The sequence below is a fragment of the Emys orbicularis genome, chromosome 3 (assembly GCF_028017835.1).
Source record: "Emys orbicularis isolate rEmyOrb1 chromosome 3, rEmyOrb1.hap1, whole genome shotgun sequence".
NCBI lineage: Eukaryota > Metazoa > Chordata > Testudines > Emydidae > Emys > Emys orbicularis.
This window is the reverse complement of record NC_088685.1, coordinates 106,014,883-106,029,385: the sequence shown is the minus strand read 5'-3', so window position 1 is coordinate 106,029,385 and position 14,503 is coordinate 106,014,883. Positions and strand designations below refer to the sequence as shown.

General features: G+C 42.5%; 1 protein-coding gene across 1 annotated transcript in view; it reads left to right on the top strand.

Moving 5' to 3' along the window:
• Positions 1-14,503, top strand: part of AHI1 (Abelson helper integration site 1) — a 181,197-nt gene that overhangs the window by 49,191 nt on the left and 117,503 nt on the right. The window contains exons 16-18 of the mRNA XM_065401145.1: positions 5,261-5,391; positions 6,727-6,867; positions 14,286-14,488. Of these exons, the coding sequence (XP_065257217.1) occupies positions 5,261-5,391; positions 6,727-6,867; positions 14,286-14,488 (475 nt within the window). The remainder of the gene's footprint in view (positions 1-5,260; positions 5,392-6,726; positions 6,868-14,285; positions 14,489-14,503) is intronic.

The following is a 14,503-nucleotide window of genomic DNA, read 5'->3' as shown; positions in this document are numbered from 1 at the left end:
CATTTGAATCCTCACGAAAGAAAGGAGAGAGGGAGGGGATCACAGTTCTGGACAACTTGCTGTGAGTGACATGTAAAGCTAAAACAGAGCTTACTCTTACCCCCAAGTCCTCCCCACTACCTCCTTCTTTGATCACTGGACAACCGCACCATTCTGCACATCATTCAGGTCTGAAACGTGGGCATCCTCTTTGACTTGGACCTCTCTCTCTAGGTCCTCACGTCTAGGCTATGTCTCAATCTTGCCAACTTTATCTGCTTAACATCTCTAAGATACAACATGTGCCATCAGTCCATGCGGCTAAGACTCTCATCGTCTCAAGTACTGCTGCAACATCCTTCTCGCTGGCCTTCACAAGTGCATCCTTGCCCTGCTTATATCCATTCAGAACGGTGCTATGAAGATAATTTTCCTAGCCTGTTGCTTTGACCACGTCACCCTTCTTTGTATCCCTCCACTGACTCCCCTTCTCAAGTGCATCAAACATAAGCTATTTGTCCTCACTTTCAAAACCTATCCCTGCCTACCTGTCAACTTTCATTCACTATGAAAATCTCTGCTCCTGACTCCGATCAACCATGATATCAGTCTCCATCGTCCACTTGTTAGGTTTTCAATCAGGCACCTTTGTGCTTTCTCCCAAGTGCCCCTCATGTGTGAGAAGCTCCCCATAAACATCTTCAAAGCTATTTCATTATCCTCTTTAAAATTCTCCTTTTCCATAATGCCTACAAAAAATGTGACAACAGATTTTGTAAGCGTTTGTTTGGTTTTGGTGTGTTTAGATGACTGCCTATCATTCTGACCTCGTTGTTTCTTAATACTCCCCCATCGGTCTGTCAGTCTAGTCATCTGTCTCTCATTGTACGCATTGGTCTGGTCAACGCCAGAACATTAAGGTGATTTACATCAACCTGTCTCAACGAATTTATGTGTCTACACCAGGGGTGGGCAAACTTTTTGGCCCGAGGGCCACGTTGGGGTTGCAAAACTGTATGGAGGGCCAGGTAGGGAAGGCTGTGCCTCCCCAAACAGCTTGGCGACTGCCCCCCTCAGAACCTCCGACCCATCCAACCCCCCTGCTCCTTGTCCCTTAACCACCTCTTCCCGGGACTCCCCACCCCTAACTGCCGCCAGAGACCCCACCACCTATCCAACCCCCCTGCTCCTTGTCCCCTAACTGCCCCAACCCCTATCCACACCCCTGCCCCCTGACAGCCCCCCCGGGACTCCCACGCTTATCCAACCCCTGCCCCCCCCAGAATCTCTGCCCCATCCAACCGCCCCCTGCTCCCCATCCCCGGGATCCCCTGCCCCTTATCCAACCCCCTGGCCCCCTTACCATGGCGCTCAGAGCAGCAAGTCTGGCCGCTGCGCCGCCCGGACGGAGCCAGACACGCTGCTGCGCTGCCCTGCAGGAGCACGCAGCCCCGCTGCCCAGAGGGCTGCCCGTGCGGCGGCGTGGCTGCGGGGGAGGTGGGACAGCAGGGGAGGGGCCAGGGACTAGCCTCCCCGGCTGGGAGCTCAAGGGCTGGGCAGGACGGTCTGGCCCGTGGGCCGTAGTTTGCCCACCTCTGGTCTACACTTAAGTTTGTTTCTAGCCAGCATAAGCACACTGTTAGAGCAATGCAGTAAAACCATTTTGCTGAATGGCATGGAGCCCTGGTTGACCTACTGAGGCCAACACAGTACAAGTGTAGACACTGTGTGACCTGTGTCAACCCTAACAGTCCTCCAGCAGCTATTCCACAATGCTCCCATCTCTGCAACAGTGACTGATCTGGTTACCATTGTGAACTCCACTGCTCTGGGGGTCACAGAGCCTGGAAGCCACCCCACCCCTTTAAAACTCACGTGTGTTTTTAAAAATGCCTTTTCCTGATTGCCCACCTTGGTGAGCACACCTAGTAGCTCATCCCTGTTGTGTGCAACTGCCCAGTGGACTATGCTGGCTCCACACACTAGACATGCTTCTGCCTGGAGTAGACACGGAAGCATTGTATCTCTTAGGCCTGTGGGAAGAAGAGACTTTGGAGACGCAGCTACGGACCAGACATAGAAAAGTGAAGATCTACAAACAGATTATATGGGGCATGCAGGCAAAGGGTTATGATAGGGATCAACATCAGTGCCGTGGGAAAGCCAAGGAACTTTGCCAAGGATATCACAAGGCCAGGGAAGCCAACAATAGATCTGGTGATGCACCACAGACCCGGTGAGACAATGAGCTTCATGCCATTCTTGGCAGAAACCCCACCAGCAGCCTGCAGATCACTGTGGATAGCTTGGAGAACCCTGAGACAGAGAACCCTGCCGTGAACAGCGAGAAGAGGGAGATGCGGCAGAGGGGCTGCAGCCATGCTACAAGCCGGAACCTGTTCAAAACTCTGCCAGTCTGGCCAGTCCTGCCTGAGAAGCATGGATGAGTTTGATGAAGGGGAAGGGGCGTTGGGTAAGTGTGTATGCATTTTTCCTTACAATCTTTAAATTTAAAGAGGGCACTTGGCCCATCCCTGTGTTAATAAGACACAGGTATCAACCCTTCACTGTTTCACTCATACGAGAAAAGGTAGAGGAACAACAAACAGAGGCAGAGTTCTCATGTGCTTTTTATTCTCCTATTGGGTTAGGTAGGTGGATGGGCTGTGCAGAGCACTTCGTTTATTTACAGAGGGATGTTCCTTTTATCCTCCTGAGAGATCTTGATGAAACTTTCATGGAGATACTCTGCAATACTCTTCTGAAGATTAGGAATGGCTGTCTTATTTCTTCCTCTGAAATAGGACATTTTCCCATGCCATTCCTCAATGAGTTTGACTGGCACCGTAGCAAGAAACAGGCTAGCAGCATACAGGCCTGTGTGACTATGGGATGCCAGAAGCAGCTGTGTTATCTGTGCCTTAATTACCTTCCCAAGTGCGATATCAGCTAAAACCACCACCACCTATGGAAAATAGTGCCAATATTCAGTGCCATTTCACTATACCCGTACCCATGGAAGAATAGGGACTGAAATTTTATTGCTTCATGCAGCAGAAAATTCTTCTCTTCACTCATCTCAGTGGGCCATACTTACCATGGCTGGGGGGAGCGCAGTGCTATGCTGAGGCGCTCCGTAGCTGAAGTGTCAATAAGCATTTCTTATTAAAAGTGTTTATGCGGGTAAGGGAAGGAAATTTTAAGCTTAACTTTCTCTTTCCGTTGTGACTGTAAATCCAATGGTACATCTGTCTGTTATCAGCAGCTTCAGGCGTGGCGGCCTTGAGGGATGCCCCCTCCACACCCATAGAATGCCTGACTCTGATGAAGTAGAGAAAGAAGAGGATTAGGGAAGACATGTTCAGCAAAATTCTACAAGCCAGTGCTGCATTGGACCGTGAATAAAGGGTTGGCAGGGCCAGGATGACTGACAGCATGGAAAGGGAAAGAGAGAACAGGAGAGAAGCCCCTCAGGATAAGAAGAGAGAAATGCATCAGGACATAATGAGTCTTCTCAGGCATGACACCTAAATACTGCAGATACCAGTTGATCCCCCAGGTCCAAAAATCCCAGACTCTCCACCTGTTTCAATCCTTGGAGAACTCCATGGCCGCTTTTCCCTGCACCATTGCATGATGACTTCCACCGTGGATTGTCCAACTCCAAAATGATTTTCCACTGACTGGTCGCCATTTGGTCTTGCAGTCTTCTAGAATGTGATCACCACTTGCTTTTCAGCTGTCAATGCTCTCATTCTGGTTTCCATGCGCTGGAGAGCTGAGGCAAGATTGGCACACAGATCCAGGAATGTGGTCTTCCGCATTCTGAAGCTCTGCAACTACTACTCGTTGTCCCAAACCTGCCTATGTTGCAGTCCCACCAATCAGTGCTCGTTTCTTGGGGCCAGAAACGGTGCTCCACTGTCAGCTGCTGCTCCATGAATGCCATCAACAACCTTGAATTGGTTCTTACTATGTCCCACAGCAATCTGTCCTAGAAGAAACTGTCATGTCCCCCATTATTGTGGCATTTTCTGTGGGTCTGCAAATACCAGAGGATCACATGTTCTGTATTTGCAACATTCATGGGAATAGTGTAGAGCTCTGTGGCTCTGTGCTTCAGTCAGAGGTGGCAGACACTGAAAAGTGCCACCTGGATTTGTGGGATTTTTTTTTTTTTTTTTAAGTGTGAAAATTATGGAATACGGATGGCATTATGGAATGGAGTAAGTTACATGCTGGGAATTTGGCCACTAGCTCCCAGAGATCCCTGCGTGAGTAATTTCTACCCCATAACACATTGCGAAAATTTCCCAAAAGGCTTTGGACCAAACCACAGTGTGTAGCGCACTGTGATACCTACCTGAAATAGATCATACTTTGCATCAACACAGGCACTCCTGCTCAGTATGTGCAGTGCCAACGCAAGTAGCCAAGTATGCACGTGCTGAAGCAATATACAAACTCTGGTGACTGTATGCCAATATAAATTGAATCGACCAGTTTGTTTTGTAGGCATGGCCTTCTATTGTAATCTCCTTGGGTGTAGGGACCGGCTTTTGGGTCTTTGTTCGTACAGCCCCTAGCACAATGAGGTCCTGGCCCATGACTAGGACTCCTAGGTGCTATGGTGATACCATTTAAAAAAAAAATCAATTTTGGTGCCATACATGGGTGATGTTTCAGAGTACCACCACCTTCCCACCCCTCCCCCAGTCAAGAAGGAGCCAAGTCCAAGGAATCCAGCAAATCCCATGGGCATATTTAAGCCTCACAGAGGGGAGGAGGAGCTGAGCTCTGAGAGCTGCACAATCATATTTTGAATATCTACACATCCTACTGTAAGGGGCACCTCATTTTGGCAATTTACATGGGTAGAGCTTATTTTGTTGGCAGAGGTGGGAAAAGTACCACCACTTTTTTTTCCAGTCCAACCCCCTGGGCCCAGCAAATAATCAGCCCAGAATTAAGGAAATGCAAAGACAGCTTTTGTACCCACTGTGCAGACCTGGGTATTCCTTTGCCATTTCCAAAGGTATGGGCTTAAGTATTTCTCTGTACTATCAGAGATAAAAGTGCCATTATGAAAGCCAGGAAAGGGAAGGGTTTGAGGGAGAACATGGGACATGCAGTGAATAAGTGCGCAGTGCACTGATGCCTACTTTAGATACAAGATATTGAGCTAGTATTATTTATTCAGCAGAAAATTCATATGTGAGGTATGGGAGATTTTGTCTGTTATGAAAGTAATTGCCAAACTCAGACTATTTTTTATTTTTAGCTTGGCTACAAAGAAATACATAGGTGCCACAAACTATAGAGAGAAGATTCACAGTACCTTAACACCATGTGGGACATTTCTTTTTTCTGGAAGTGAAGATGGGATAGCATATGTTTGGAATCCAGAAACAGGTAACCAATCAATTATTTTACAATATTAGGCCAGGTTGTCAAGCTCTCTGGAAGAGCCTTCTTTAAAAACCAAAAAACAAACAAAAAAAACACAACAAAACCCCCTTTTTCATGTAATAACTTTGGTGCAAAATAAAAATTTAGGCTGATGTCCTTACGTCTATAAATGCAAGGTCCACCTTCTATATCAGTGTTATTAGTTATATGCTCTGAGTTAAAAATTATATTCATACGGGAATAAATCTCAATCACAGGTAGTATCTCAGATTTCTAGTAGTAATTAAACACTTCTAATTTGGTCTTTTGTTAAGTTGTCCTTTCCATATATGATACCAAAATATTTGTGTATTCAGATTAAGACCCTGTTCCAAAGCCCATTGAAGTCAATGAGTGTCTTTCTGTTAACATCAATGGGCTTTGGATCAGGCTGTTATCAAGAGCTGTTTATTTTACTTGCACGATTGATTGAAGACCTTTAATAAGTGAATGATCAGTATACGTAGCCACCTGGATGTAGGAGTACTAGGCTTCATCATAAATTGCCCTCAAAACTGGATAATTCCCACATAACCACTAAAATACAAAAGAACTCTGCTGGACAAAGCACAAGCAAAGCACAAATAAGAGCTAGAGAATTTCTTGTCTAAATTAACCGTATTGTACTGTGTGTAGCAGAGAGGAAATTAAATGTAGTGGTTAGTAGCAAAAGTTTGGTTTTGTTGACTTTCTGCTTTGTTCTTTTATATGAAGTTACAACCTAGATATTTAAAACATTTAAAAACTGGCATTTAGGCAGGCAGGTCTGTTCTGAAGATTTGCTTTGAAGGCATCTTCATCAACCAGGGTTCAAAACTACCTACACATCATTGCACGACTTTCCCAGTACCTATCAAAAATAGGTGGAATGTAGGAAGAGAGAGAATTTGTAAATAAAAGCCCTGAGCCTAAAAAGATTTATGCATGTGTTTAACTTTATAGACATAAGTTGTTCCATTGAGTTCAGGATCAGGGCCAAAACTTTCATGAAATAGTGGTGTGCAAAACTTCCATTCCCATTGGTCAGTATGACTGAAGCCCATGACTAATGTAACAAGCATTTTCCCAGAAAGATACAAACACATATTATGGTTATGTGCCATTTAATATTTTTTAAGTGGATAGTGCTTTCCAAGTTATAAACTAGTTTAAAATACAAAGATTGAAGTCCTCTTCTCTAAGATTTTGGTAACATAAATATAATATAGAGAGATGAGTGGATATTATAAAAAGTTGCAACATTATCATGTCAAATTTTTATGACAGTACAAATTAAGAACTCTATTTTTCCTTTTATAGGTGACCAAGTAGCCATGTATTCTGACCTCTCCTTCACATTTCCAGTTCGAGATGTCGCCTTTCATCCACATGAACACATGGTGTCATTTTGTGCCTTTGGTCAAAATCAGCCAATACTTGTGTACATTTATGATTATAAAGGTACTGTAGAGCATTTCTCAATGCATAAGAATCTTGGTAGCTGTTTGTTTAGCTTTTTAGAAGTGACTTGCAAAGGTTCTTTTTTAAAAACAAACAAACAAAACAAAAAAATCAAAACCTGCATGCAAGAATTGTGCTGAAATCTCTAAACCAGTTTAAGATCAGTACAGAATTAGCTTCAAATTTACCTTTCTGTTACGATTTTGCATGTCTGAATTCCAGACTTGCCATCACTTCCCTCTCCAGATCCTACCCTCAGCATCATCAGCAATCTATATTGTGCTAGTGATGTCATGTCAATCATTAGAACCTTATGTCAGTCTTGGGCTGGATTATGGAGTCAGGCAAACTTACATTTTCTCAAAATACACATAGTTTAATAAAAACCTTAATGTTTTACGCTTGATGGGATATAAAATAATTTTTTAAAGCTGTATAAAAATGGTTTAATTGTTGAGGAAAATCTAGGCTCACTTGGTCCTCTGTGGGCAAACTCGCATCTGCAGTGGAATTCCATGGCAAGTGTGTTATCATCAGGGATCCTAGAAATCTGTTTGTTTTGGAAAAACATGGAATTTGTGTTTTTACAGAGAATCTTTGAATTTTTACATTTTGTGAAAAAACAAAAACATATACTGTAGAACCATGTTTATCGGAGCTTCTGTTGTACAGCTCACTGTATTAAGCAAACCGGGGCTGTCAGCCCTGGGTGGCGGGGTTTGGGCGGCCAGCCCCAGCAGTGGGACTCCCTATTGTGGCTAGGGAAGCTAAAAGTTCAGAGTTTCATTTTAATCGCAGAACAACATGGATTTGTATGGGTTTTTATTGGAGAATTTTGGGATTTTTATCACAGAAAATGAGATCCCTGGCTATCACTAGCATAGAGTTAATTGTAGACTTAATTAGTCTTTTAAACTTGTAGGTTTCTTGATATTTAAATTTTGTTGGTTACTATTCAGTAGCATCACTGTTTTCTTTGTTGAGGATGTTGTTTCAATTGTCACGTTTCATCTTAATGGCAGATATGTCAAAGGTGTTGTGACAAAGTTCCTCCTCTATCTTGGTGGGTCCTGCGCTTATTGGCGGATTTTCTTGCTTCAGAGATTCCCCATGTGGGTTGGGGAACAGCCCAGAGACCTTCCCCTCTGGAAGAACCCACAGTCCAGGTCAATTGGGAGGTTTGGGGGGAACCCGGGCCCGCCCTCTACTCTGGGTTCCAGCCCAGGGCCCTGTGGACTGCAGCTGTCTATAGTGCCTCCTGTAACAGCTGCATGACAGCTACAACTCCCTGGGCTACTTCCCCATGGCCTCCTCCAAACACCTTCCTTATTCTCACCACAGGACCTTCCTCCTGGTGTCTGATAACGCTTGTGCTCCTCAGTCCTCCAGCAGCACACCCTCTCCCTCTCAGCTCCTTGTGCCTCTTGCTCCCAGCTACTCGCACCACAAACTGAAGTGAGCTCCTTTTAAAACCCAGGTGCCCTTATTACCCTGCCTTAATTGATTCTAGCAGCTTCTTCCTAATTGGCTCCAGGTGTCCTAATTAGCCTGCCTGCCTTAACTAGTTCTAGCAGGTTCCTGATTACTCTAGTGCAGCCCCTTCTCTGGTCACTCAGGGAACAGAAAACTACTCATCCAGTGACCAGTATATTTGCCCTCTACCAGACTCCTGTACCCCACTGGTCTGGGTCTGTCACAGTGTGTATATAATATATTATGCAGATATATATATTTACTTTTTTTCCGTTTACATCTGCTGTAGTAATAATTGCATTTTGTGCTGATAAAGATGAATTGTTAACAGAAAATTTTAAAATTTCCATTTAGTTTTTGTCTTGATAATATAGAGTGAATAATTAAAAAAAAAATGCAACACACTTACTAACTTTATATTAAGGTTCAAATCCTCCATCTACTGTACTGACATGATTTTACTGAACTAATTACATTGAAAGAATTAATGGTCAATATTAAATGCTAACTTTTAGTCGACTAATAAATCTATTCTGTTTGGCTGACTAGAGAACCACTGATAATTGTCTCTTTTATTAAAAATTGATTGTGGGCCTGATTCAGGAAAACACTTAAGCATGTTCTCAAATCTGTCCCAGTTCAGGAGAGCACTTAAGCATGTGCTTTAGTATTTTCTTCAACAGGGATGTTTTCCTAAATTGGGGCCCATCACAGTTCTGGAAAGCACTCTGCTTTGTCTATACAAAGAAACAAAAACTATTATTTCCTGCAAGTAATTCATATTCTATCATGTCAAATTAAAGCTGAGAACTAATTTGCATTATAGCGACATAGATATTTGTTAATATGCATATAAATTATATTAATAAAGGTGAAGAAAATTAGCTATTTGAAATCACTAAACAAAATTACATTCTTGAATTGGACAGGTTTCATAGCTGTTTAACTATGTACCTAGTGGAAATTCATTTTCTATTTAATGGAAAACGTGGTTGAGTCTTGAACAATCAAACAGGATCACACTGAGACTATATTGGTAGTTAAAGTCATTGGTTGTATTAACAAAGTTACTGATCTTTTCTCATCAGTAAGCCATTTCATAGGTTGCGGTCTTTTGGGCATAATCTGTATGACATACCAGGGTACAATCCAGACTGAGTAGCCATGTCACCTCTGCCCTCGAACCTCGGGTGCCCTTTAAAATGCTTTGCTGCTATAGCCTACAGTCTGCTCACAAAAAGCTTCCAGCATGCAAGTCACTCCCAGCTATGTCTGTGTATGTGCTTCAGCCAGCCACACCTTCGCTCTTACCAGCCTTGATTATACTGCAGGATGACCCAACACATCCACAGTCTTAGATTTCCTCCTAGAAATGTGTATCCTGTACTTCCCAGCCCTCTGCTGGACAATACAGGTTTATATAAGATCTGTTATTGCTTTAATAGAAATAGTATGCATGCACCTTGTTACCCCCAAATGGAGTTTCACAGACACTTCAATGTAAACACACTGGATTAGATAAACCATGAAACAAGTTTATAAACTACAAAGAGAAAGATTTTAGTTGAATACAAGTAATGAGGCATAAAAGTCAGAAACGGTTACAGGGAAAATAAAGATGAAATGCAACTGGTGCCTAACTTAACAAGCTATGTTAAATTCAAAGCAGTTTTTTCTCATCACATGCACTAAGCAGTCTTACTGACCAAACTTCTTAGGTTAGGACCCCTTTTACAGTTCAGTGGCTGCTTCCTTTGTCCCTTCTGGTGCAGTGAATCGAAGGAGAGGGAGAGGAGGGATGTTTGTCCTTCCTTTTTATAGTGTTAGCCCCTCTCCTGAAAAACATTTCTAACTGAGATTCAGGAGACAGTCTATAGGGAAGGATGTTCCCTGCTGCTTTTTCCTAATGTGTTGGAGCTTCTTTTGTTTCTCTTCCTGCTTGATGGCTCTGTTTATTGCTTAAATGCAAATTAAGTAGCACATATTTCTTTGTTTGAGCCAGACTTGTTTGCCAACCTCAGTTTGGAACATGTGTGAAGAACAACATACCGTGGAATCGTATAACTTCACATACAATGTTGCCACACACATTTTCTCAGAACAGTAATGACCAGCAAATTATGAGTTTTCAGATAATACCTCACAAGGCACATGTTGCACAAAGATTATTACAATAATTTGTAGGGTGTGGACATGGGTACGTTCTGACACAGTCTGCTACTAACTTTTTGTTCCTTTTTGGTTAAAAATATTTGCTTTGCTTTCAGAAGACAGTTTTATTGCATTGGTGTTAAGGAGTTAATCATATAGTAATATTAATTTTAGTCACTGGTACCATTTTTAAGATTCCCATCGTTCCATAGTTTGGCTTAGATCAGCTGGTTTAAAAACACCCTTTAATGTTTACAATGGGCAAATTTTAAATAAGGAATGCTGAAATCCTTTGTTGCATCAGGAAGACAATCTAGAAACTGTAAAAGTCATGTGTGCGTGGTTAAAAGGCAACTGGGCTCAACTTTTATCAAGCTAATACCAGTTAACGCTGGTACCTGGCAGCTAGCCCATGTGATTGTCTAATTGGACCCTAATGGCCCTGCAATAAATATTGCCAAAAGCCTTTTCCCAAAACCTGAGGTTCCCAGCCCCTAAGCTGTTTCGCTGAATATCTCACTCTGCATGACTAGGCCTGCTCCTGCAGGATATCTCCTGTGCCTAAATGTGTTCAGTTGTCAACTTTAGAAATTTTTCTCAAAGACAGTTCTCTAGATGAGCTCAGCGCTACTGGGCTGGAAAAACCTCCAGGCAACTTTAGTAGAAGAAGCAGTGAGGCTACAGAGAGAAAGAAATAGCAGCGTCTAGTGGCAGAAAGAAGTAACTGAATTACAAACTCAGGGTCTTCAGTCTAAGTTGCCCAAGAGTTACCACTTGGTGACCTCCTTGAGCACCTGCTGGACTGGACCCAGCAAGTTACTAACCTCAACTGAACTAGAAGCCTGCATTTTAATTTAGTCATCATACTTTATCCTTTAGTTTGTGTTTTCAAATGTACTTGGTGTTTTCAGTTTTACTTTTCCTTAATTGTATGGAAAATGGACCTTTTTAAAATAAAAATAGTCTGCAATAGAGCCCTTGCTTATGCAAACCCATTTCTGAAAACATTCAAAATATCTCTGGAGATATTTAAGAGTAGGTTAGATAAATGTCTATCAGGGATGGTCTAGACAGTATTTGGTCCTGCCATGAGGGCAGGGGACTGGACTCGATGACCTCTCGAGGTCCCTTCCAGTCCTAGAATCTATGAATCTATTAATCTTTTTCGTGTATCTTGGTAGTTTCCTAGACATGAATTAATTACTGGTACATAATCTCTCCTTTATCTCAACCTGGGTTTATTTGAATAAATTTTATCCCCTTCTTCCCATTTGGAAAAACAGTATTCTTCCCTATTGCTACTTGCAGTTACGTTAATCAGTTGTAATCTATTTTATTTGTGTAAAAAACAAACAAACAAACAAAAAAGATATAAGCGGAAGTTAGAAAATGTATGATTCGCTTGAATTCAATGCCAGTCACCTACTTTTTTGACTTGTGTAGGACAGCCTTATTAAGGTCATATTTTACTAATATTTTTATCAAGAGAAAACTACTGCTGACTAAGGGTTGTGATGAATCAGCTCAGTATTAGAGGATGGTGAATACCAATAGTGGGAGGAAATCAGACTTGTGTGTGGGGAGAGGGAGAAAGAGGGAATTCTGGAATCAAGACATGAGAGAAGCTGCTCTTTTTGGAGATCCTTGAACAGGGATGATGGAGAGAGGGAGGGAGGGGGGGAGAGAGAGAGAGAGAGGAGTCAGACCTACAGAAGTGTACTCTAGCACTGGGAAAGAGTGGCAGTGGGGAACCTGGCACATAGGGCCAGAGTCTTTTTTGCATTGTTAAGCATGGCATGAGGGGATTTTCTCTAAACTTTACATTTGTCTTTCCTGGTAGCACCTTTATCATAAATTTTGATAGAGATTCAGTGGAACCAGAGCAGGCATACGTAACAATAGCCAGCTGAATTCTTTGTGTTTTGGTAACTGAATACTAAGGCCTGGTCCACACTAACCCCCCACTTCGAACTAAGATACGCAACTTCAGCTACGTTAATAACGTAGCTGAAGTCGAAGTACCTTAGTTCGAACTTACCGCGGGTCCAGACGCGGCAGGCAGGCTCCCCCGTCGACTCCGCGTACTCCTCTCGCGGAGCAGGAGTACCGGCGTCGACGGCAAGCACTTCCGGGATCGATCCAGGATCGATTTATCGCGTCTAGACAAGACACAATAAATCGATCCCAGAAGATCGATTGCTTACCGCCGGACCCAGAGGTAAGTATAGACGTACCCTAATACTGCACTATTCCTTATATTCCTACACTAACTGAACTTAAATTGTAGATTCATCACATCCATAGGATTGGCATGTTCAGAATACCTAACTTTTTAAAATTATTTTGCTGAGAGTTTTATATAATTTATTCTTTTTTCTTGTTCATATGTTGTATGCACTGATGCCCTGTATTTCTAGAGGGAGCTGGTAGTGATCCCTATATTTAGGGTGCTTAACACTTTCCATTGTTAAAGATTCTTATGATTCTTTTTTGAGAAGCTCCGAACATCTCCATTGTTTGCAGAAGGACTTTGAAATCTGGCAGGGAAAAAGCCCTCAGGCTAGAAAAGTTCCTTTTCTTTGTCCCATGAAATCCCATTTGGGTTTTGCTGAGTTGCAAACTGTTTAAAGTTGTTACTTCCCTTTTCTTGCTTATGTTCCTCAGAAGAACTTTCACAGCATACCAAAATAACTGAACCTTAATTTTCTAAAGAACTAGGCCCACACCCTGGTAAAGCAGCAGTAGCAGATTGTTAGTGGGAACACCACGGAGCTGCCAGAGCAGCTGTAGAAATGGGGTGGTGAGAGACTCTGGCTGGGGTCACCCTCCTTTGATTATCCCAGGGACCCAGCACATTGCCCTGGCAATCTGTCCACCTTTCTAGGAGTACCATGTTGGACAGTAACCCACACCATATGGGTGCAGGGAGTATTAGAGAGTGCTAAGTTGGGCAGGCTTCTCTTGGACCCAGCTCATGGTGCCATCAGGTCATCAATGCTTCTCCCTTCCCAGGGAGAACAACCTACTCCTTTTAACAGCTACTGTAATTAGACCTGTAGCTCAAGTGATAAGTCTGTCCAGTAGTGAAAGTTCAGGTTTCAGCCCTGATAAGTGAGATGTGATATAGGGTTTGTTACATAGTGAGACATAATGAGATTTAGTTTTATTGTATTCCTTTCAAAATACAAAAACCCTAAATTACATACAAACAACCCTAAGATAATAAGTCATTTAGATTTCAAAGTCAAGAGAGATTTATGGTTGCCCATGCAACTTCAGTTTTGCACTCTTGTATGCATTATGATATAGTCTTTAATGGCAATAATCACATACTATTCTTTTGCCACAAGATCTCTGCCTCATTGCATGCACCAAAGGACAGAATTAAGGTTGCCTAGGCAATTGTAAAACTGGCCTTTTTTTTTTTTTTTAAATGGAGATACACCTATCTCCTAGAACTGGAAGGGACCCCGAAAGGTCATTGAGTCCAGCCCGCTGCCTTCATTAGCAGGACCAAGTACTGATTTTTCCCCAGATCCCTAAGTGGCCCCTTCAAAGATTGAACTCACAACCCTGGGTTTAGCAGGTCAATGCGCAAACCACTGAGCTATCCTTCCCTCTTAACTCAACTATGTAACCTAAATAACTTTCTTTTAATGAAGGGTTTTTGTATATAATTTCTTTATCTTGTTCAGCAAAGTCTTAGATTTAATATGACCTATGAACTCAGTGTGGTTTGTTTCATGGAACTACTAAGACTTGACCTAAAATGTTAATGTTGATTATTTCTGCAGTTGCACAGCAGGAGGCTGAAATAGTAAAAGATCTCAATGGGTCACTCACATCAACAACACCCAGAGGGCCACAAATTCTTAGCAATTCTTCTCATATTTCTGCACAGAATGATTCAACAATGTCTCCAGCAGATCAATTTGTCAGTGTTGCAAGAGTATCTATGAGAATGCAGAAAGTGAAGCAGAAACTTGACTCTGTTATGGTATGTCAAATTTAT